The 23859-nt window shown below is 33.1% G+C and overlaps 1 protein-coding gene across 21 annotated transcripts in view; it reads right to left on the bottom strand.

The window, feature by feature from the left end:
* The window catches only part of LOC118264903 (CUGBP Elav-like family member 3-B), a 628396-nt gene that overhangs the window by 555364 nt on the left and 49173 nt on the right, over window positions 1-23859 (bottom strand). The window contains exons 1-2 of one of the 21 annotated variants that reach the window (XM_050705738.1): window positions 11652-12189; window positions 8738-8794 (exon numbers count right to left, since the gene is read on the bottom strand). The exons of the other annotated variants lie outside the window; for them this stretch is intronic. Of the exons in view, the coding sequence (XP_050561695.1) occupies window positions 8738-8794; window positions 11652-11670 (76 nt within the window). The 5' untranslated portion in view covers window positions 11671-12189. Of the gene's footprint in view, window positions 1-8737; window positions 8795-11651; window positions 12190-23859 lie in introns of those variants that run through there. 21 annotated transcript variants of the gene reach the window in all.

Raw genomic sequence — 23859 nt, 5'->3', positions numbered from 1 at the left:
ACGGCCTAGGCCAATTATAATGATGAATGTTCTACAATATCCTATCAATTAATCTCTAAGTTATCAGTTGACATATAAAGACAAGCTTTTATAACTGAGTTAAATCTATGCTTATTCATAAATAAATAAAGAAAATATTGTAAAATGTTCTACATTATTATTTAAAGCTGTATTCTAAGCAGTCAGTGTACCACAGATACGAGGCTCGCGCACGATCCTGCTGTAATATGCGACGTGATGCGATACCATCTACAAGTACACAGAAAGGGTCACAGGCTTTGAATTAATAGCTTTTATGAAAAAAATAGGATAAAATCACGTTTTTTTTCTGTTAGATAAAGTTTGGAAAAATACTTTAAAAATATAATTATATTGGTATTTTATTCACTTGAAAAAGAAATAGGAATGATAGTTGCTTTTATATTTTTAACATAATCTAGCCACAATGGCGTCATTCTTTAGTTAATAATATAATCAATGAAGTAACAGTAACATATTTCTAAATTGAAATAATATTGTATACCTATTTCATCTTCTAAACTTATGAATCAAAACACGATTTCACGCCCGAATTTACACTATACTACAACACAATTCATAACCCTACCACCAATAACATTCACCTCACCTATCCAACACAATGAACATTCTTTCACAACCTCCCTCATTATTTTCAGTAGGTAAGCAGGGGCGTCCCACATGGATCCCCACGTATAAACTTTGCAACCCGCCTTGCCTTGCCTTAAAGCGATTGTCTGTTACACAATCGTCTCGCTCAAGCGTGTCGGTACATACCTAGCCTACATTTGTTTAGGAATAGGTACAGACAGGGTAGGTTAGACACAAAGGTCACGATGTCTCAAATTAGTCCCCTTTGACATTTTGATTAAGTTGAGCACAAAGTTTGTGTTTAAGTAAAGGAATGATGGTATAATTAGATCGTACTGCGGATAGTTTCAATTAATGCTATTTTGGGTAATAAATAATAAATTGTTGCTATGGCTTAGTGTATGTAGTCAATGACGAATAGAATAGAGTTCCAAACAGTATTAAACATGAAGCAAATCAAAAGAAGATATGTCATTTAAGTGTGAGAGAGCTATGCTCCGGCACGAATAGGCCGACATAAAAGTGAAACCATGCCCTCACAGAAAACCGACGTGAAACAACGTTGACATAACGTAACAATGTATGAGTGAGATTTTTGGTCAGCAATGGCAACTTACAGGCTGCTGATGTGTTGTGCTCAGAAAATGACACATTAAAGTTTGGACAATTGACAACGTTTTGTAGTATAGGACTGCAATTTGGAAATAAGAGAGGCGAGAGAGAGTGCCGTGGTTTATAACGCTTCCCGTACCGTAAATTAAATGGAAATCCAGTTATGACATCTCAGTGCATTTGCTCCATAGAATCAGACAAATACCTCAAAAAACTGCACCAGTCCATCTGTTTATTTACCTCTAGTATTGACTAAAGCACATTCAGCTAGACTGGCTACTCTCATTTGGGTATAACAACACACTAGTATCAGTGAGCACATTGTTTTCGTTTCATTTCAATCAAACTGGAGTCAATACAATCAATTTCGATACTATTGTGGGGACTGCCATAAACGGGAATGGCGGATTTGAAATTGTTTTATTTATATTGGTAGTTTTGTTTGTTGTTAAGCTAATGTTGGGTTTAATGTTTTAAGTTGATAAACAAACGATTTGTAGTACAATGTTATATGTTGTAATATTAGGTTGTGTAAGGTTACGTTTTTCGCAGATTTTCGTAAAACACACACTTAGCAAGTTCAGACTGGAGATACTTATAGAATCAATTAAAACACAGGGAGAATTATAATTTTATAGTCTTGTATTTACTGAACTGAAAAATTATAACTTAAATCCTGGAACTGATTATTTTCAAATCTATCATCCAGTTGTTTTAGAGATTGACGTGTAAAATCTTGTAACCAATTTTTAAAAATAAATATCATTTATCATTTGACAATAAACACCAATGAAATCAAAATATCGTCAACTAAATACACATTTGTTTTCATTTTGTATTCAATTTGTATTCATCACTTGAAAATTCATTATAATAATTTTGCCAGTTCGCCATTTATATTTATCTTTAATCAATTGTCAACTTAAATAACACTACACACACATTCATCTTAAAATGAACACAAGTAATTTGAGAGTACACACACAACAAAACGGAGCCATTCAACAGCGTCATTCAATAATTAAAGTGCAGCTCACCGCTCTTACAAAAGACGTAATTGCTTTGGTAATTACAAACACAAGTGCAAACAAATTGCCAAGCTAGTTCGAAGAAAACAGCACGTTGGCGTCAAACTGACCTTGGCTTTTTAGACTTTATTGTTTAAGAGTTATGGTTGATTTTATGAAATGTATCATGTTGTTATAGATATATATTGTGTCTGGATTTTTACTGAATTATCTCTAATCATTTCTACGTAGTATAGGAAACTCATTACTTTCTTATGTTTGAGATTCTATAAAATGTTTCACTTTTCACTGTTTTTTTTTAACTTATTGTATAGTAAATTCTATTATATTTCAGTAAATATAGTGTGTGCAATTATTATATATTAGTGTGTACAATTAAATAAAGATATGAAAAGCCTTCACAGCAATTTAAAACTCATTGTGTTCCGAACCTTATACGTTTATTAGTGACCATTTTCTGTTGAAAATCACATTAATAGTATGCGAAATAATTTGCAATAACTACTTTGTACAGAAAATAATAGTAATACTGTCTTCACAGGTCCAAAAAGTGTTTCATATTTTGTTGGTTTTACCAAACTCTTTTGTCATCTATGAAATAAATTATGGCGCTCTATTGCATAGCCATAGTTCAGTTATGACTTGCTAATGAACTAGCGAACTGTCATTACGAACGTGTGTTCGAATTCTAAATTCAAATGCAATTAATAGTAACTGGCTGGTAACAAATTTGAATTTACATTAGAATATTGTTTCAGATGAGTTTCTGTGTTGCCAATTCATTAATGTTTGATTAATTCTGATGTGTTTGAATATTTGATTGAAAATTTTAAATAAAGATGAGAGGTTTAGAGAACATTTAGAACATTTCCTATATAAGTCAGATCTCCAATTTTTGTAATAAAAATGGTAGATTCTCTTGTTTTTTTTTTTAATGGCGTTTGGCCCCCAGTTAGCTTGGTGGTAAGCGATGATGTGGCTGAAGATGGAGCACGCCTACCTATGAGCATCCAGTTCTCTCGGGACTTAAAGATTCTACTAAATGAAACCTTGGTTTGATGTGGGAAAACTTTTTGACTATAATTTCTTTTCAATACTAGTTATTACCAATCTACACCGCAAACAATAGACTAATCACCAACCAAGACTTCAGTGTTCTCACTGATTCAACGATAAACAAAGATCCTATAACGTGTATTTCAATAAATCTCGACGCGAACGTTCGACGACAGCCAATAAATACAGAACACGAATTGCCCTCAGTTGGAAAATAAATAAGACACAGCGTGTCTGTGGTTACCGATCGAATGTAGAGTTATTTTAATGACTGCCCGTTAAGGAATGGATAGCTCCAGGTATACCAGATATAAATTAAACGATCGTTTTCTGTAATATAGGAGAATGGACATGACATGTGTTGGGTTTTTGCAAAAACATTTGTACTTTTTTGAACATTACACTGCCTAACTTGATGTTGAAAAAACAAACATTTGTAAATATATGAACATGAGGCAGGGTTTAAATTATTATTATTGTCTATAAGACTGATGACTGTTGATAAAGCGAAAGAGGTATGTAAGAATCGTAGTAATTGGCGTTTCTTAGTCTGCTTACCTCCATGGGAGACAGGCGTGACGTTATGTACGTATGTTTTCTTACACCAAGTGTCACAGTAACTGAAGATTGCGTCAAGGAATTTGAATAAAGAAAAAATTAAACTATATCAGTGTAAACTAAAAAACAGTAAACCAATAAATAATCCACTAAATATTTCAGGTGCGGATGCCAAGAATCCTTAAATCAAAATAGCTGCCTTACCTAAACATAAATCTTTGCCGTTCACAATCGAGAACATTCCTTTAGCTTCCCAAAAATCCTACTAATTTGCAATAACAACCGCAGAAAAACATTTATCTCCATCCATCTCGTAACTTTTTGCGTACGACTGGGACTGAAGAAAATTTTCAATTATCGCACCCCCAGGTCGGGAAGTCACAGGATTTTATTCTCATCTGAATTAAAGCACAAATGGAATCCCATTTTATAATTTTCTCCGATTTCCACAAGATAGTCATTTTCGTTTTTATTGCTCCTATGACTTATGTTCGAGTTTGATGTTGGTTTAAAAGGTTTTTCGGAATAAATGGTAAGTTTACGTAATATTACAAGTAATGTTTTATGTTACGATTCGGATTTGTTATTGTGTATGACTTATTATTCTTGTGTTAACTGACAAAATTACCTATTCGTACTTGCACGCTGTCAAATTTTCCATGTTTAAGTTTAGTATGATAACAATCAGTATACTACCAATATAAATAGACACTCTTTGTAACATAAAACTAAGAATATGACAAGCGAACATTAAACCACAAACTTCTATTCATGCATGTATATAACTTTCAAAATAAAAACCAGACATAAAACTAAGATTACAACTAAATAAATACCAAACTTTATTTCAGAGACAGTTCATAAAAAAGTAAAACAAAATAGCTCTTAAAACTAACTACACAAGTTTCTCTTTCAAAAAGCACTTAATATATCAAAACTTTCCCTGATCACATAAATACATTTAAAATCATTCGACAGTTGTGATCTATTAGCTGAAACTGCAGCGTTTGTCATAACAGTCCCGGGTTCATAGTAAGCTGTAGATAATGGCCAAACTTTAGTGTATCTACGATGTTCAAATTTGCCAATTTTCGCTCCGGATAACCTCTATTATTTATAGCTTGATCTTGTGAGTGCTAATATTTAATCTATCTTGGAAGCAATATTCGTTTTCCGTTTAAAGTTTTCTGAACGTCTACGATTTTATAGTGTGCAAGGTTTTGGATGAAATCTTGTTTCTGTAGTCGCCTTTGCTTTTTGTAAGATTTTAATAAGCTTCGTTATTTTAAGCCTTTGAGTGTCTCTGTACCTACCACTTTGAAATAAAGAAAAGTAAAGTTGTCTTAAATATAAGGAAAGATAACTTAATTTAAGAATTAGAAAATTATAAGTGACCAAATAATATAAACCTTAAACCCAACAATCACTCCAGCGATTGAAGCTACCATCCTTTTTCTAACCTCATCTCAAAAAGCTCCATGAAAACATAATTCAGTATCAAAAAACAAATTACTTTTTTCATCTTCTTTTGATATTCCTTCGTAATCGTACGTCCTAACCCAGTTTTTTATCAAATTATATTCGTAATCGACTGTCATCTAAGGGGTGACCCTAAGGCGTGGGCTGTATGAAATGACCTCGTCATGTCATCTTCGGGACTTACAATTGACTCGGAATAATATACAGAACTGGATATTGAGAAAAGTTCTTCTTGTAAAACGACTTTGACGTCTAATCTTGCCATGTGATTGGAAAGCAGGCAATTTATAGACGCCGCAGGGTCACGCAAGATAGTTGTTTTAATATATTTTCCATGTTATCATATTTTCTGTTTGACATTTGTCTATATTAGATTTTTTCTAGGACGGAAAGAATTAATATGACTGTGGGTAGTTGTATTAACACTCATTTATTTTGCTTTCTGATATCTATATACATCAAATTTTAGATATCTTACTGGGTATGCTTCTAAGGGTTATTCAATTAACACTCTTACTTTTCTGTATAACAACAAAAATATTATAATTGGAAATAACTAACAAAACATGAATCAAACAGACAGTAATTACACCAGTTAATTTTACATTTTAAACGGATTTACATTCATCGCATTTCGCAAATGGCTTCCAACTCATAAGGTTACTTGGCACGGATATATAACGTACAATTTATATGAAGGTGACAGGTGCCACTGATTATGGCAATTCACAGAGCTGATTGTTAACGTGTGGATTTACCGGTGATATTTTCCTTTTTGATAAAATGTACGTACTTGTTATAATGGTCTATTGTGTATGAGATTTTTGATGAACGCACAGATATTTTTCTAGATATGCGAGTATAATAGCTATATACTTGGCGTTACCCATCTCACTTTTGGAAACATTTCTGCTTATTACTCGTACAATATTATTATTAAAAAATAATTTTATAATGTCCGACAATTTCCATAATAATAATGAATAATTTAAACCCAAACCACCGTTCGAAACTGTAGAGAAACAACGTCCCAATCATTAAGCCGACATCAAACATTTTTCGATGGCGCCACAGAGCAATAAATACATAGTGTGGACCTGTCATCAAATTTGCAATACTCCATGAATGGAGTCAATTTGTGGTGGTTGGCCCCACAGCCACAATCATTACCGAGGTTCTCCTGTTCCGTCATCACGTTTAAAATTGATGGTTTTGAATGAAGGTAGTGATTTTTTGAGGTAGGAAAAGCTGTATTAAATAATGACGAGTCAATCAATGTATTAAAATATTAATATGAATTAAGCTCAATAGTCACAGTGGTGATATTAAATCGTAGCTAGACTGTTTCTAGAGATTTAAAAACAGAAAAAAGGAGAAATAAGGAACTACTATTCTATTACCTAACATTACATTATGTAGATAAAAATCAAGGAACAAGCAAGATTAGTATTTGTCAATATTAAATATTCTCTTAAAAACCATTCGTAATAATCTTAAACAAACTTTAACCTTCACTACATTCAAATGAAATAAATTTTGAATTCAATCCTGCAGTAATTACTTGGTAGGTTACGCGAAAAACTACTTAGTGCAAGAACAAACTTCGTGCCGCATCTGGCTAGACTGAAAGTAGACTTCAATATGCTAAAGAAAGTCTAGGGAGGGGGTGGCTAAAAGGGACCAAATTTTAAGTTGAGTGGTCATTATTTTTACTATGTACATAGTTATGTTATAGTGCACTATGAACAGATGGTCAAGTGCTTTTTCGGAGATTAAGATTGGATTTAATATGGTGCGAGAACGTAAAAATGATTTTGGTGCTTAAATGCAGTGAAAAATTACAAGAACTGTATTTCTTTCATATATTACTTCTTTATGTAGTAGTTGATTTATCAATACATTTTTATGGTATAGACTGACAAATGAGCAGATGGATCATCTGATGGTAAGCAAACGACGCCGCTGGTAAATAATACCAATACCAGAGGAATTATAAGTGTGGTGTGTCATGAAAAGACTGATGGCTGTTGATGAAGCGAAAGAGGTATGTAAGATTCGTAGCAATTGGCGTTACATTGTCTCTGCCTACCCCCATGGGGGACAGGCGTGAGGTTATGTATGTATGTATCGGCGTTTTGGGGATTAAAGATTTGAGGATTGGAATGTTATTGTAAATCTGGGTAACATCAACAGTGTATCGATGCTGAATGACGCAAAAGACCAAAAATCACTCAAATAACTAGCATAAATAAAAAAAAATGGTTACGAGGTCGAAATTTAAAAATTCACATGGAACGAGTTTAGGCATTTTTGTAATAAATTGAAAGGCCTTTGATTGATGACACACGGCCCGACGGACGCCCTGTTTACTTTATACAAAATAAAGCCAATAAAATGATACATGCATTGCACATTGTGTGATTGACAGTTACATATTGATGGAAGAATATTCTCCTATATTTTGTAGTTAATAGTTTAGATAAGGATGATTTATAGCAGTAAAGAAAGAAGCTATTTGAATATTTTATATACGACAAATATGGTTTCCCTATGTCATAAATAAATGGGACTATTTTAAGAGTAAATTGCTAAATATCTATACGTGTTTATAACATTGAAATCTTTATTAGCATTAGATTTTAAACTAGACGTAGCATTTTTAAATGAATAAACCGTGTAACTAAAACTAATTTAAATATTAATTCAAATAAAAAAGGAAAAGTTGAAATGATTAATATAAAACCTTGAATCGTACTATATTAAAAGTTTTATTTAATAACGAAATTTCTTTGAAAGCAGTTCTAAAGTTTTATTAATTCCTTGGAACATAAAATTGTACTGAATTGTGAATTCTTAGAAATGTGTCATTGTATGTGTGCGGTATAACGTTGTCTCGATTAGATTTATACAATCTACATTTTAATTATACGTAAAACATCTTGAGTAAAATTTACTTATAATGAAAGTGTACTTTAATATATTATGTAGATTCTAAGTGTGGCTTTTATGTCTCAATGTTATTGGTGTGATATTAAGTTCGTATTTTCTAATGATAAAAAATGAGGTTAGTAGTTATGGATCGAATTTTGTATTTATAGTGGCTCTGAAATCGTCAAATTATGGACAATCTTTCATACGTTATTATGTATAAATTGTAAGCATTTTCTAGAAACTAAAGAAGAGATAATATATAATAATTTGTCGTGTATAACATTTATATATAATGAGTCACTAATTAAAAATCAAGGTAAATTAGTTAATAACAAGAAGAAAATTTCAGCAACTGCGTAGTTAATATTATTTTTTAATAAAAACACAATAAATATACAATTACGAACACAGCACTTATCTTATCACCGCCTTAATATATTTAGCTACACGAAACACTATCATACCTGATAAGGGGGATTTGTAAAGGCTCAATATTGGCTCTGACATCAGTCCGCTCGGCTCTGAAAAACAATTGTTTTATGTTTTTGACACTGAAAACATTATTGTCACTGAAAAAACCGACTACGGCGAAACCATGCTGTTTTTGTGTTTGTTTGCTTTAAACTGTTGTTGTAGCAAATCATATATTTTTACATTTTATGAACATATCATTTAATGTTTGCTGAGTCCACGAGTTAAAATAAAACGTAACAAAATGTTATCAACAATACTACGAATAATTTTCAATAGAATCACAACTAGTTTTCTGATTATTATTCATGTATTTGAAACTAATTTAAAAGCACTTTAGTCCTAAAGATACAGCGTTCTAAATGACTCAAAATATATGCATACATAGTCTTAACCGCTACGCCGTAGCAAGGTTACGTGTCTACATTGCTACGGGCTACGAGACTGCAGATCTGTGTGCTTCTCAAGAAATAATGTAAGAAACTTAAAACTTTGAATAACGGTACATTCTATACTTCAATATATTTATAATGACTTTGATAGAACTATAGGATGGTAGTATGTAGTTTATTTTTGTATTTGAATCAAATAAAACGCTATGTATCACACAAAAAAATATTCTTGTTCATAAACGAGAAATGTGTTGATCTCTTTTTTCAATATCTAAATAAATATAACACTTCATTCACCACACGAAAAGCATGTTCACTATTTTCATACAAAACAAAAAAAATAAAACATAATATTTACCGAACAAAATCCTGAAATTACAGGCATTCTTTCACCGCAGTCGGTTTAAAAAACGAAGTATCAGCTTTTTGCTATGAATTTTTTACACGTTAGCCACTTATTGTGTTATCGTTGGACAAAATGTTCGATTCTTATCTCACGAGAGCTTTGAATATGAACATGATATTATCATATCAGTATTTATTACCTTGTACCTGTAAAACTGATGTTTCATACACGATAGCTTCACTGTAATTTTTTAGGCGTTTTTCATATAGCGACATTGTCTGGGTTTTTGAAGGACTTTTATTTTTATACATTAAATAGTTTTATCGAATAGAAAATTATATTTTATTGACGTTTAGTAGTGTTATAAAATTTATATTTCTATATTTTCATATTTGACCAGGATATTGACTATCACTATCACAATATTATCACTATTTTTAAATTCACTTTTACTTTCACACAATCACCATTCAGACACTAATAAATTAAATTAAATTCCAATAAAGTATTGACGAATTCATCCATTATTCGTATTAAAAAGCCTACCTGAGAGATGGAACTTTATTCGGTAATCTATTTGACCCTTTAAACAAGTTTTCGTAAAGACGGGTCCCAACTAAATTGCTTTGTCGATCCAAATACGGTAGATTTCTTCAATTTTATCAAGGCCCCTTGGGGCCTTTTTTTAGACAAAATTCTTCGTATAAGGAATAATAAATTATACTACACTAAACTATGCATCAAAATATTGATCACATATTTCGTTACAAATAAAATTACTGTTAACACAAAAACATTACACGTTTTAAAAACACGATTCTCAATGCACTGACAAGTCAAACACATAAATATTTTTGTCCACAATCAATCTCAATTTATACCACTGTTCAACGAACCACTGTCAGCCGATAAAACACACTTTTTCATTTCATCCACTCTGAACCACAAACCAAAATAAAAGTTCTATAATATTTTTCATCGTTTGGCTGAAATAATAACACTTGGTACTGTGAGCCAGTTCAGTCGCATCTGCCAAGAAACTCGGCAGAAATTATTGTATGATGCATCCGTTACATTTAAATAACTTTATCTTAATTGAAATCTTATTATGAAGGTGTACGAGGAAAACATTCACTTTGGCAATGGCATTTGTTTTGTTATTAAATTTGTATTAGTGCACAGCGGTTTCGTTGAGAGATATGTTTACAAAACGCTGTGTTATTAGGAGTATTGTTTGTAGCGATTTGTTTATGATTCAGGGACTCTAACTAGATTTTCAAACGAACACTATTTTGTTTTCTCAATAAATATACATCATTAATTTCACTTTCCAAAAAAAATATCGCAACAAATTCATTTCACTATAGTACCACAAATTAAAATAAAACACTTCTCATAAGTCTTAATTAAGCATTCATTATAACTTATTTTCTCACAAAACACAAGTTTCATTTTGTTAAAACTTAATTTATTAACAGTTTCCTGGCAAAATTTAGAGGCCATAATTAGTTTTGAGGTCAAATATAGTTAGTGCTGCAATAAATCTCAGACTAACTTTGGAGTCGGTAGGCTAAACTGACGGAGGGCTAGCGGGAGGTATAACATTAAATTTATTTCCCTTCAACTTATCTTTGTGGTTACTAAAGGTTTATAACTTTCAAAAGATGGACAGATCATCTTTTGTCTTGATTTTCTTAGACTTTATTTCATTAAACGTTTAATTTTAATTGATTACATTTTACATTAAATTCCATCTCTTGATACTTTACTTCCCTGAACGTAAACACAGAAAGAAACAACCGCCAAGTTTAAAATCTCAACACGCTAGAGTCTTAATTTTTAATATTTTCCGTTTACATTTCCCAAACGTCCCTACTAACGCAAGAAAGCTTTTAAGCCTTTTAACACATTTCCATTCTGTCGCTTTAACTTTATATTGTTATTTTTTAATAAGATACTCTAAACCTTTTAAAGATAAAGAGGATTTTTATTTGACAATTATGTTTTTATATCCACGATTTAGGTAAACGAACTCAGTGTAATGATAATTTGTTTGTTTCTCGTGTTATGACTCAGAGGCCAGACAATGTCGTCATATGATTGACACTTACACAGAACATACTTTTGGCTAACGTGTAAAATTCCTAGCTTTCAGCCTCTGAAACTTACCTCCACAGATTAGAGACATCGAGGTAATTTTGATTGATATATTTATTTATAAAATCGACTATAGTATAACGTTTGACTATGTCTTTATCTAACTAGCGCGTCTAAGTCGAAAGCTTGGCTATTATAAGAGATTTTTAAATTCTATGTTTAGAGGCGTGAAGGCAATGAAATATTAAACTTTGTACTGGCGATAAGTATCGTTAGCGCTACTTCTATTATATCACTTTTTAGAATTAAAAATGGCACTAAAAAGACACGATTTATAATCGATTTTGTAACACAGCAATAACCGCCGCTGAACGTCAACACACAAAACACAATTTAATTTATTTTTATTATTAATAATATTAAAATTTATATTTATTTATAATATTTACGTTGAAATGAATACATCAAAACTTGTAACTAAATACACGAAAGAGGTTTAGCGTGTCGTGGGTAGTATCATAAATGTGCGTTCATATTGGCTTGTTATTATTGTTGTTTACGCGCGTGGTTTCGCGTTTGGCCGGAGCGGCGGGCGTGTGGCGCGGCCGTTGTTGGCTCTGGACTGGTGCCGGAGCCGGCCGTGACGTCACACGCGAGTCAGGCTCGCACTTGACGCGCATGCGCACCGCACACGTGCGAGATGACAGACAGTGTACGTCTTACAAACTTAGTTATATGCAAGTTTCGTCAAAGTACTCGAGTTATGTACGGAGTGACGGCGAACGAAGCCGAAAGTTATGTTTATTAGTTTAATTAAGTTAGCGTTTATGTGACTGTCGGAATGAGAGGTAACCTTGTGACAAGAGGCCTTGTACTGACAAATTTTGACTCATAAATGTAAAAATGAAAAAAGTAATGAATTTGACATTACCTATATTTTTAACGTTACAAAACTTTTCCATTATTAGTTGAAAAAATATTCTAAGACACTTAAACACAATTTTTAATCAAAAGTGTTTTATATGCCAATTATAATAATGACAGTTCTATATCAAAATCAAATGACTCCTCACAGTAGTATAATTGAAACTATCCAAGCGATGTAGTCGAAGGCCCATATTGAATTGTCGACCGACTCCTTCATCTACTTGTGAATATAGGCTTCAATGGATATTAGAAATGATTAGAAACCTGAAATTACGTAATCATATTTCTTCTTGACTGGATACAAATAATTTGATATCTATATTGAATACTAGTTTCTGTCAGCGGCTTCGCTCACGTTCCTGTGAGATAAAAAGTATTCTATCACCCAAGATAGCTGATATAATGTCTATATTATACCAAATTTCATTAAAACAGTTTTTGATAAAATTTAGTATACAAACAGAGTATACGCTGTATTGGGTGATAGGAATTTAGACTAGTTATCCCACTGGAACGCGGGCGACAGAAGCTAGCAAGTAAATAAACAAAAAATGAATTAACCCAATTTCTACTTTAATCTGAAACATTTCAATGACCCTCCATCTAAACCAATTTCTTAAAAGGCCTACTTTTCTTACGAAAAAAGAATTCGTTAAGAGCCGAGACACATCCTTTTCAGACCTTGACCCTTCGCAATAGAGCCACGCACGTAGAGTCGTTACAAAGGGCATTATTAACTACGCAAGCACACAACACTCCGATACAGCTCTACATAGTAGATAGAGTCGCTCTATGTAGAGCCTGATAGTATTTCACAGGCGACTCTTTTAGTTTTGTTTTGAGTTCAGATTGCTGGAAGACGGTTTGTGTTTTTAGGTAATTGGATACAGTTTAAAGAAATCTTTGTAGATTTTTTTACATTCGTACGAGTAACTTTATTTATCTAATATTTAACGCTATCAACTTCTATGGTTACTAGAAAAATAAAACCAATCCTTTCATTAAATAAGATTGAATAAAATGAGCAGTGAACATAATAAGACAAAGAGATAAAAATGCATTTCGTTTCAATAGACGAAATCTTTTCAATAACAATAAACGAGACAAATCAATAACAATTCACATCTTTTAAAGATAAAACAATAAAACACGAAATATCTAACACGTACTTGTCTGTCTAACAAAACGGTTAATAAAATGTCTACAGCTGCTACAACGCTACGCCGCTACGCCGTAGCACGTTGCTACGATACAGTTGAATGAACTTTTTCTTTGCTATAAAATTATTATTGATGGATTGCCTTTCAATTGTTTGTGTTATTTTTAACTTTTAATTTGTATTTTATCTACACTGTGATATTTGTTATTACATTGAAATCCAAGCTTAAAAAATATTTAGCTTGTAATAGCTTTACAACGACATAATATTTTATTAAATGACTGCACGGTAAGCAATAAAGCAAGCTTATTAAAATAGGGCGTGGATTCAATTCACATACATTATTCTAGGTTTGATTATACACGCATCAACAGCCTATAAGTTGCCACTGCTAACCAAAGGCCTCTCCTCACATGGAGAAGGTTTGAGCATTTATCACCACGCTTGCTGAATGCTGGCTATTTCAAAGTTATAATTAGAAATTATAAACCCAGGTTTCCTCAATATGTTTTCCTTTACTCATTATCAGTGGTGCCTAAATAATCTTAGATTGTACATATAACTCAGAAAACGTTATATTGGTACTTAGCATTGGTACGTTTTGAACGCGCACTCTCATACGTGAGAAGCGAATATCTTAAACCTTCGAGTCACCGTGGCATGTTTGAGTATAACGTGAAATATAAATAGTAGACATTAAAAAGAGATAAAAAATGGTCAATACAATAAAAGTATAGAAACCGAAAACATTACCTGTGCCTATATATGTCCTGACTCGATATATGTACATTTATAACGTAGCTAGCTTAAATTCAAATAAACCTCCTATTCGAGTGTCAAAACCCAGTTTCTAAGTCGTCAAGGCTTAATGAAGAACAGAACAAGATAATAGTGTTAACCGCATTACAATGAAATCAAGTCATTCGTCTTACACACACCCACGCAAGCGTTGGAAGCTCGCACTCTGTGGAGACTAATACTGAAACGTTTTGAATCTCATTATTTTGAAATAGTGTGTGTTATCACTACATAGTATAAAACAAAGTCGCTTTCTCTGTCCCTATGTCCCTTTGTATGTTTATATATATCTTTAAAACTACGCTACGGATTTTGATACGGTTTTTTTAATAGATAGAGTTAATCAAGTTCATGTGGTCGCTAGTATATTACGGTATATGTAATTTTAATGTAGTATTATATGTCTTAATTGTTGTTTGCTTAGGTGTTCATGATGTATCTCGCGAAGATAATGAATAGAGATCAATAAATGTAGCATATGATTTAAATTAATACATTGTACATACAGCTTGGTTTTAGGTATTTTAGAAGTCAAGGAATATTTTAATTTATTTGTTTGTCGCAACTGCCGAACGAGAGGTCTTGGGTTTGGTTCCCGGATCGGGCAAAGTATTACTGGTTTTTTTCGGTTTTTTGAAAAGTTTTCAGTAGTAGTACGGAGTTTGGAATTGTGCCCTGTAGCAATATGCTAACCCCCTATTACATGAGACTTATAACACAAGTGGTGAAATGTGGGTGTACATTGTATAGCGGCATTACGTGCCGTAATGTAGTCTGCCTACCCCTTCGGGGATAAAAGGTGTGACGTTACATTGCGTAACAATTGATCTAAACACTTATATTCTGGAAAGCCTCATATAATGAACCATTACTAATTATACATTCGCCTGAATAAGTCTACATGACTTATATCTGAAATTATCACATTGACCTTATCTATGCTTCTTAGTACATAGCAACACACTACCTAAAACGCAATAGTAGAGGGGTGAACAAAGATCATAGCGGGTCGCAGATCGGGTCGAGCGCAATCAAGCGGCCGTCAATCAGGTACCAGCCTTACTTAATTACCTTCTCACGTGTGGCTAGTCATACTTACACAAACGTCCATGTGTGTGTTTGTGAGTATACTGAAGTAGGGCTGTGACTGTCGATGTGTCTTTGGAATTGGAATTTGAAAATTTAGGTCACGGTTTCAGATTTTATTCTATCAATTAAAAATCTGGTCGTTATGATTCATACAAAAAAAGTTGTTTATTCAAAGAAATGTTGCCTCTCGTACAGCACTATTTTGCCATAAAGTACGTTTCCACGAAAACCAGCGGACTTCACAAATATTCTTTTACCTTTGAGAATCGAATCCATAGTAGATTATGTGGTAGTATATTTAGCCTACTCCAATAACCCAACCAACATCGACATCCTGATATACCTATCAATTCATTTTCCCATTATTTTTCAATAATACCAAAACCCAATCGATAGATAGACAACACTAAAGTAAAGCTCCACCATGATTCCCATCTCAGTGTGCGTAAAACACTGATCACATTGACAAATAAACTAGTACGACTTATGAGTGTGTGGGTAAACGTTTTCCTTATACACCAATGTGCGTGTGTTTGCAAGAACACTTTACAAGTTTGTGTGTGTAAGTCAATTACGTTTGTGTAAGTGTGTGCGTGAGTTTCAGATACAGAAAGTCAAGGAGAGGCTGTGATTGACAATTTGTTTATGTATGAGTTTGTTTATGTTGTTTTGTTTTAGTTTATACGATGTGTGACAGAATCTGTTATACTTGTACATTGTTCTGTGAACACAGATGTTTTAGATGATAATGTACTCTGTTATGTATGTATTACATCAGCAATAACCATGTAGGGTTACGTAAAATTATTATGTGATATACATATTACAAACACATGTATAACCGATTGTCTTATTTACATGATTGCTTAGTAAAATAGTTCAGTATATAGTAGCTTTAGAATTATTGTGTTGCGAAAAAAGAAATAAATCTTAGTCTCCTCTTTTTGAGACTAACAATGCTAATGATGTATTGTCTGCGTTTGCGACACGATCTGAAATAGCTACGGGTGACATAACTAATGTTTTATTTCGTTATTGATTATGTAACATAAACGTTATAGAGTTTTTTTTTGTTTATTATAGAAAGAAAATTCTAGTGTGGGGTTACCCACACTAGGATTTTCTCCTGTGTCGTGGGTTTGTTTACAAACATACACATGACATCTAAACCCGAAACAACAATTTGTGGATCTTACAAACAGTTGCTAGGTGCGACAATCGAACCTGCTACATGTTGCACGACGTCCAGTTGCCCAGCTACGGCGCCAACCGTACAGTCAAAGTTCTTGAAGATCATTCATCATTCCAAATTATTATTTATAAAATCTAATCTAATTTACAAAGTGGAAAATAACTAGCACACACCAAACCTATACAAATTCTAAGTGCCATTGTCAAAATTCAGTAGTAATCACACGTACAACGCACACCTCTTGATTCTGATTACGTTGTTTGAGGGTACATTGACAATGACGTCATAACAATTCCGAGGCTCGATTGTATTTGCGAAGGTTAGACCTGTTTATTTAATAGCGGTGGATTAACGAAGAAATTCACAGTTCCGTTTAAATATTTGCCGATTAGATGAGGATATTATATTGTAATTAAATGGCGGTGTTTTGTTTTGGGATTGTCATCGTCGTTGTTATAAAGAAGGAGGAAGTTAAAATGAATATTTGCATATTTTGAGGGCTTATTTTTTATGTTATTTTGAGGATTATTGGAAATGGATGCTTAAGATTACTTTTGTTTTTTTTTTAAGGGGAGAAAATCGTCTAATGACTTCTCCTGCATTGGGCTAGGAAAGAGGAAGCGTCAGACTCTTACTGACTAAAAACTACCCCGTTCCTACTACTTTCTTTTCGAGCCGGAGCCCTGGTAACCCGCTAGGCAGCCCGTAGCTCCGGGGCCACTTTCATCTGAATTAAAAGTAATTAGGGTTTTTTTTATATTGTGGCATTAGTCAATCTTCTTTACTATCTAAAAATCAGTAAACATATTGATACAATTTATAAAGTCAAAAACTGGAAGTACTCGTCTGCTCATTCTCCAATTAATAAAAATGTGTTATAGATCGATTTCTTAAAGTTGTGAATATACTCATTGACGTTTATATCGAACGCATAATATGAGACGTAAAACTGAAGGTTCCGTCGCTACTTTCACAAATTGCTTGCTGATATTTTGCTATAGACGACGAAACTCCCGTTATACCTGTAGCAAAAACGAGTATAAATGGTTCCAGGCACTCAAATTTCTAAAAGAGCTTTGAACACTAAAAAATTGAGTATAATAATAATAACCTGAAAAATACTTAGGCTATTGACCCATTTTATACAAATATGTAGATATGAAAGCGTAGCAACGTAGCACCGTAGTATCCTAGTTGCTACGGCTCGTAGGCGATTCGTAGCACTACTTATACAATGTGATAGGCGATTCGTAGCACTACTTATATAGAGTGTGGTTTCTATTTTATTAAATATCTGTGTATAAAATATTTGGACAATACTTATATTTCCAACAATTGTATATTTCAGTAATATGTTTGAAGATTTTGACACTGAATACCTTTTCAAGTAAAATTGGTGAACATCTTATAGTATTTTTCCAAATTTTTATTTTTGCATACAACCTGTATAAGTTTATGAAATTCAGTACTCTTATTTAAAAAGTTTCAAGAATATCTGTAAAGTATATTCAAAGACATTACAGTATTTTGGATATTAGCCAGATTTGGTAGTGACATTAATTTTTATTCATACGACATGATCGAGCTCGTTTTGTATTATTTTTTGGCAAAAAATAACTATTAAGATGTTTACGCCAGACTTAGCAAGTGTATTAAGAGACTTATCTCAAGGATTTCTTTATTAATTTATGAAATTAAGAATAATGTTCGTTAAGAAGATGGAATACTAACATTATTTTAATTTAGTTTGTCGAATAGAGTAAATCATGTTTGTTTTGTTGCGATACATGACTGAACTTTACTCTCTGTTTCCTAAAGTTTTATGTATTATATGTAATCAAACTAATCAATCATTCACAAAATCCTTTGTTTTAGTAAAAAGGGGAGTAAAAAGGGGAACTGCCTTTAAAAGTTCAAACCTCCATTTTTTAGGTCGAATAATATACCTTAATTCTTATACAAAGTCTGTAAAATACTATGCTGAAACTCGTATAAAAATCGGTCCAGCTAAATACGAGATAAATGCACACATATTTACGTACACACAGATCAAACCGAGAACCTTTTTATGAAGTCGGTTAAAGTCAAAGTCAAAGTCAAAGCATTTATTTCAATTAATCCTAAATTAGGCACTTTTGAAACGTCAAATTGAATTGTCCGTCAGTCTGTCTGTCAGTGAAGCTAGGCGCTCGTTCCAAAGTGTTGCTTCGAATGGACTGTGTGATGGGTGTTGAAGAACGAGCAAGAAACTCCATCGTTACTCTTTTCATAAAATGTTTTTAACAATATCTCTGATACATTATTTGATCATTTACCTATTGTATATATATGAAGGAACAATGTAACGACAATACGACGTCAAAACTATGGGACAACATTAACATATCACTATACTTATGTATAACTAACTGAACAACTACTTCAAAAACCTATATTCTAACTAGTCCACTGGTCCACAACACAATGCAAATAAGCAACCAACCACTATATCTTCCCATAATGATTGCAAGTCAACCCGTCACCAATTATGCGTTGCAATATTTCAGCCATGATTGCTATGCGTGGCTTCCAACTATGCCGGCTTAGATCTCGATACAAGTAACCTACTTCCACGCTAGTTGCATAATTACGCCTGATAGTAACAGGCCAGTGTTCAATCATAAGTTACGGTTTAATATTCTGCATTGTTGTGATTTGTTTGTTTTGGGAAATTGGTGGGATAAAATGTACTTACGAGTATGTTTTTCTAATATTTCGTAGTTTTAGCAGTTTATTCTAGCCAGATTTTGGTTAACGCTAAGTTTTGGTCGTTTTCGAATGGTCTTTATATTCATAGATTGACTAGCTATCAACTGGTTTTCCCTATTCTTCAGTGAAGTGTGGAGAATTATAAGTTTTCATAAGATTTATAGATGTTTTCACTTTTTTAAAGAAACATGTTATGTCAATATTTATAATTATAATTAATTATCAACTCCACGTTTGATTTATTTTTAATAGTTAATAAAATTATCGTTTTTTAACATACAAAAAATTTACAAGACGAGGTAGTCTTAAAACTTGGAAGCCTTAAAATGTAAGAGTATAAAATAATGACTTAACCTATTTTACAAAAGCGGTTACACAGTGGGTGAGCAACGGTTTTCGTCCAATCGAGCAGAAAACTCGGCAACAGTTTTTTTTTACCTTTACTTCTCTTTAAGCCCACTGCGGTTATTCTTTGAACCGGCTTATTCGTTCGTTAACGTACCCGTCAATTTGCAACCTTCTATCTACTCAGTGAAACGATGACATTTTTGGAAAATCCACTCTAAGTCAACGGGATAAAGGCTCTTATGACATAGTGTGATTAGATTCGTTAGTGATGGTGTTGGTTTTTTTAAGATTTTTTCCAAGATGGGATTGTGACCGAGATTATGGAATGACTTCGGTATGTCAACATGAGATATATGTTAAACCCCATACACAAACACATCTTTTATTTTTTGCTCCACTATAGGATTTTTTCTGTATCGTGGGTTCTTTTACATACATACAAATGGTCTGGTGTCATCACCAAACCACTGTGGATCATACAAAGAGTGGCACACTACGTTGCATGACAGCTGGTTGCTCAACCACCGCGCCAACCATGCAGTTCATACCTTATGATCATAATCTGTTATTTTCCGACTCATACCAATACGCCGCTTTTGGACAGTACTTAAATTGAGTCCCAATTAAAATAAGAATCAATAGCAAATACCACTTTGAACACTAAAACAGTACTAGATATTCATCAATGAAAAACCTAATACTAATCCAACTCGGGAATTGAACCCGTGACCTGTTTTAGCAACTAGAATAACTTAGTAGTCAACTTGACAACCTTGTAATGTCACATTTATTCTAAGCAAAAGGTTACTTCAGTTCAAAAGGAACTTTCTAGAAAGAAACGTACAGTCGTAATGAACTCGCTTGTTTCCATCAAAGCCTTAGAAAATATTCTTCTAAGTAACGTTGGTGTTCTAAATAACATCGCCATGCTAAACAAAATAAACTTTAAAGACTTTTAAAACAAACAAACATACAAGTTCACATACACATGATACTAACCCGAAACAATAATTTGTGGATCAGTCTAAGGTAATCAAATCTTTTATTCCAATAAAACCGGTAAATTAGGTACTTTTGATTTTTTAATGTTAAATGAGCCGACGTTTGGCCACTATCTCGCCTAATGGTAAGTGATGATGCGGCCTACGATGGAGCACGTCTGCCCATAAGCAACCTAATCACTCGGGCTTTGAAGACACCCAGGTTATACCCATCAGGAAACACAGACTCCGGCAAGGAGTTCCACTCCCTAGCCGTTCGCACAAGGAATCTTGAAGCATGGGTGGGATATCCACCATGAAACGGTCAATGTCAACAAATAAAGAAATAAATAATAGTCTGGCAGTCTGATCGTCAGTGACGCTAAGTACTCGTCACACAAAGAGTGTGGGAATAGAACCCGCTATACGTTGCGCGACAGCCCGTCGTCCAGCCTCTGCACCAATCGTGTAGTCAATCATGCATGTTAATTAAAATGAAATAAAGATACATGTTAATCAAAATAAGTTTTAAAATGTTTGTTTAGTAGTGACACGAAATTCTTTTAAATTGATTTGCATTAAAAAATATTATACTCACGTAAATCCCATTTAAGTGGGGTGGTTTCATCGTTTATTTTCATTACGTTGCTACTCATCAGACTGAAATCTTAATGTTAACTCTAGGTCCACTTCAAGATTAATAATCTCTGTGTTAAATAAAACATAATATGTTTTTTTATTCCGAAATTCTGAGCAGTAAACGCAAAGGTTCAAACTATATTCCTTAATGATCAACGACTTCATACCATAGGACTTATATGCGTATTTAAGCCACACTTCTCCCTACCCCTTCTTTATAACCAACCGCTTAATCCTATGTGAAGCTTCCCTGCATCTTCCAAGCACCTGTGTCTTAAACTATAGTTTGTATTCGATAACTATGGGCCAAGTTTAGACTCTTATGTCATTTATGGTTAACAACTTGGAACTAGCTGTTATAACTTGTGCGTTGTTCAACAATCTAAATGGTTTCCAAATGTATGAACCACTTAATGTTAGTAGTATTTCGAATTTTGGGTTTAATTTTCCAATTAATTGTGTAGTATCGAAGTTTCTAAAATATTTGAGATAAAGATATCATGAATGAAAGAAAGAAATCATTTATTTGGTAATAATGCAGCAATAGCAATATGACCCAATACATTTTACCTTTCGGCATTCAAAATATTATATTTGAAACTACTGTGTAAAAATATAAGTCATAGAAATCTACCTATACAATAAAAACTCATTACAGATTATCACAAATACTGTTTCTCGTTACATTTACCAAATTTTAATAACTATAATGAATCACTCAATACTTAAACAAGAAATCTCATTAACAATATTTGCTTGAACCAATCAGACGTAAACACAACAAAATCCAATCAATTTTAACAGCAACATTTCAGGTGCTCAAAACAGCCATAAATTTAACAACATACCAATAAACCAATGAGTCCTAAGCAAACTTCCGCACCAACCCTTCAATGCCCCACCTTAATGAACTCATAATACATAATACAAAAGCTATTTAAAAACACATTAAATCAAAACCCCACGGGGCTCGGTCCACGACAATTTAATACAACCATAACAAAGGGGTGCGAATTTATAGTACAAAATTCTGTACTCAAGGAAGCCTCCTTTTTCCTGTCATCCTTGATAAATATAAGTGTCCTTTTCGTGCGGAACCATTATTAAATTTTATGTGGCAGCCCTACGCTATATACCCACTTATTGTAATTGCAGTGTCCAAATTATTAATGATGGCTCCTCAGTAATGCGTCACTTGTAATTATAATTTGCGTTTTGTGAGTTATTTTAATACTGCTAATTGTATGTTGAGGTACTAAAGGTCAAGGGAAATTTGATATTAAGTTCAACTTTAGTGTAACAGTAATTAATATTGAGATAAAATTGTTGTGTATAAAAAAAGTAACTTAGAAAACGAGGTGAAATTTGCACAGCATTTCGTTTGAACTTTTATTTTATAACTGACAAAAAATGAACACGAATTTTGATGAACTTCCCCCATTTTACATGATTTCATTAAGGATTGAAAAGTTCAAAAGGAGAAACTCATGTAAAATGCATAAGCAAACATTCCATCAGACATTTTTCTACTCAAACCTTACGCTACAACGATCCGAAACATCATACCTACTAGAAATGATTACACGAATACCAGCAATAATGAGGGTAGTCAAAACCATAGCACGGTACAGTCACAAACAACGGTGGAACACGAAACTGCACCAAAACGAACAAAAATGTGTCCGCGACAAATTTTTCACTTGGCGTCATAACACCGTTTGCGTGTGACTGTACAAATAAAAATGTACGAAGCCGAAACTTGAAAAGCGTTGCAACGGGCACGCGAGGAAAAAACGATGAAGCTATTTTTCTGGATTGTGTTACATTGATGTATGTGTGTAGGTGTGTTTTGTTATTTTACGACCGTTTTCCACCGCAATAATTTTTGTTTTGTATGAGAGTGAAAGAGACGGATTGAGGTTATCAGCTTCCCCTAAGCGTCGAGTTGAGTCGGATTTCTCGCTCATTCTACTAGCACTTTCCCGCTAAAGTATGTTTGAGTTATCTCTCAATTCAAATGTGGTTTAAAATATTTTGTTCGAAGCGACTATCGTCTGGTGGCGACAGTTTAATTAACTTGAAGTACTTGTATGACAGGATGGTTCAAGTGCTCAATGTACTGAGACGAAAAAATCTTTTATGACAATTAAGTTAAAATTCCCTCAATATCTCGACATTTTCCTATGGCATCTATTTCATTCTCTTTTTAAATATACTTACTCTAAATATTATTATATCAAAAACGAAAACAAAAAAAATCAAAGTAAACAATAACTACATCACACAAGTCGTGTCACGTCACTAGAAAGATTATACCGGTACGAGGCGAATGGCTGGTTATAAAAAAAAAAAATACCCGAATCACGGTGCTGTACTGTGTCACTGAAACACGTGACATTC

Source organism: Spodoptera frugiperda, chromosome 28, assembly GCF_023101765.2.
Source record: "Spodoptera frugiperda isolate SF20-4 chromosome 28, AGI-APGP_CSIRO_Sfru_2.0, whole genome shotgun sequence".
Classification (NCBI taxonomy): domain Eukaryota; kingdom Metazoa; phylum Arthropoda; class Insecta; order Lepidoptera; family Noctuidae; genus Spodoptera; species Spodoptera frugiperda.
The sequence above is the reverse complement of the archived record's forward strand: the minus strand, read 5'-3'. Positions and strand labels throughout refer to the sequence as shown.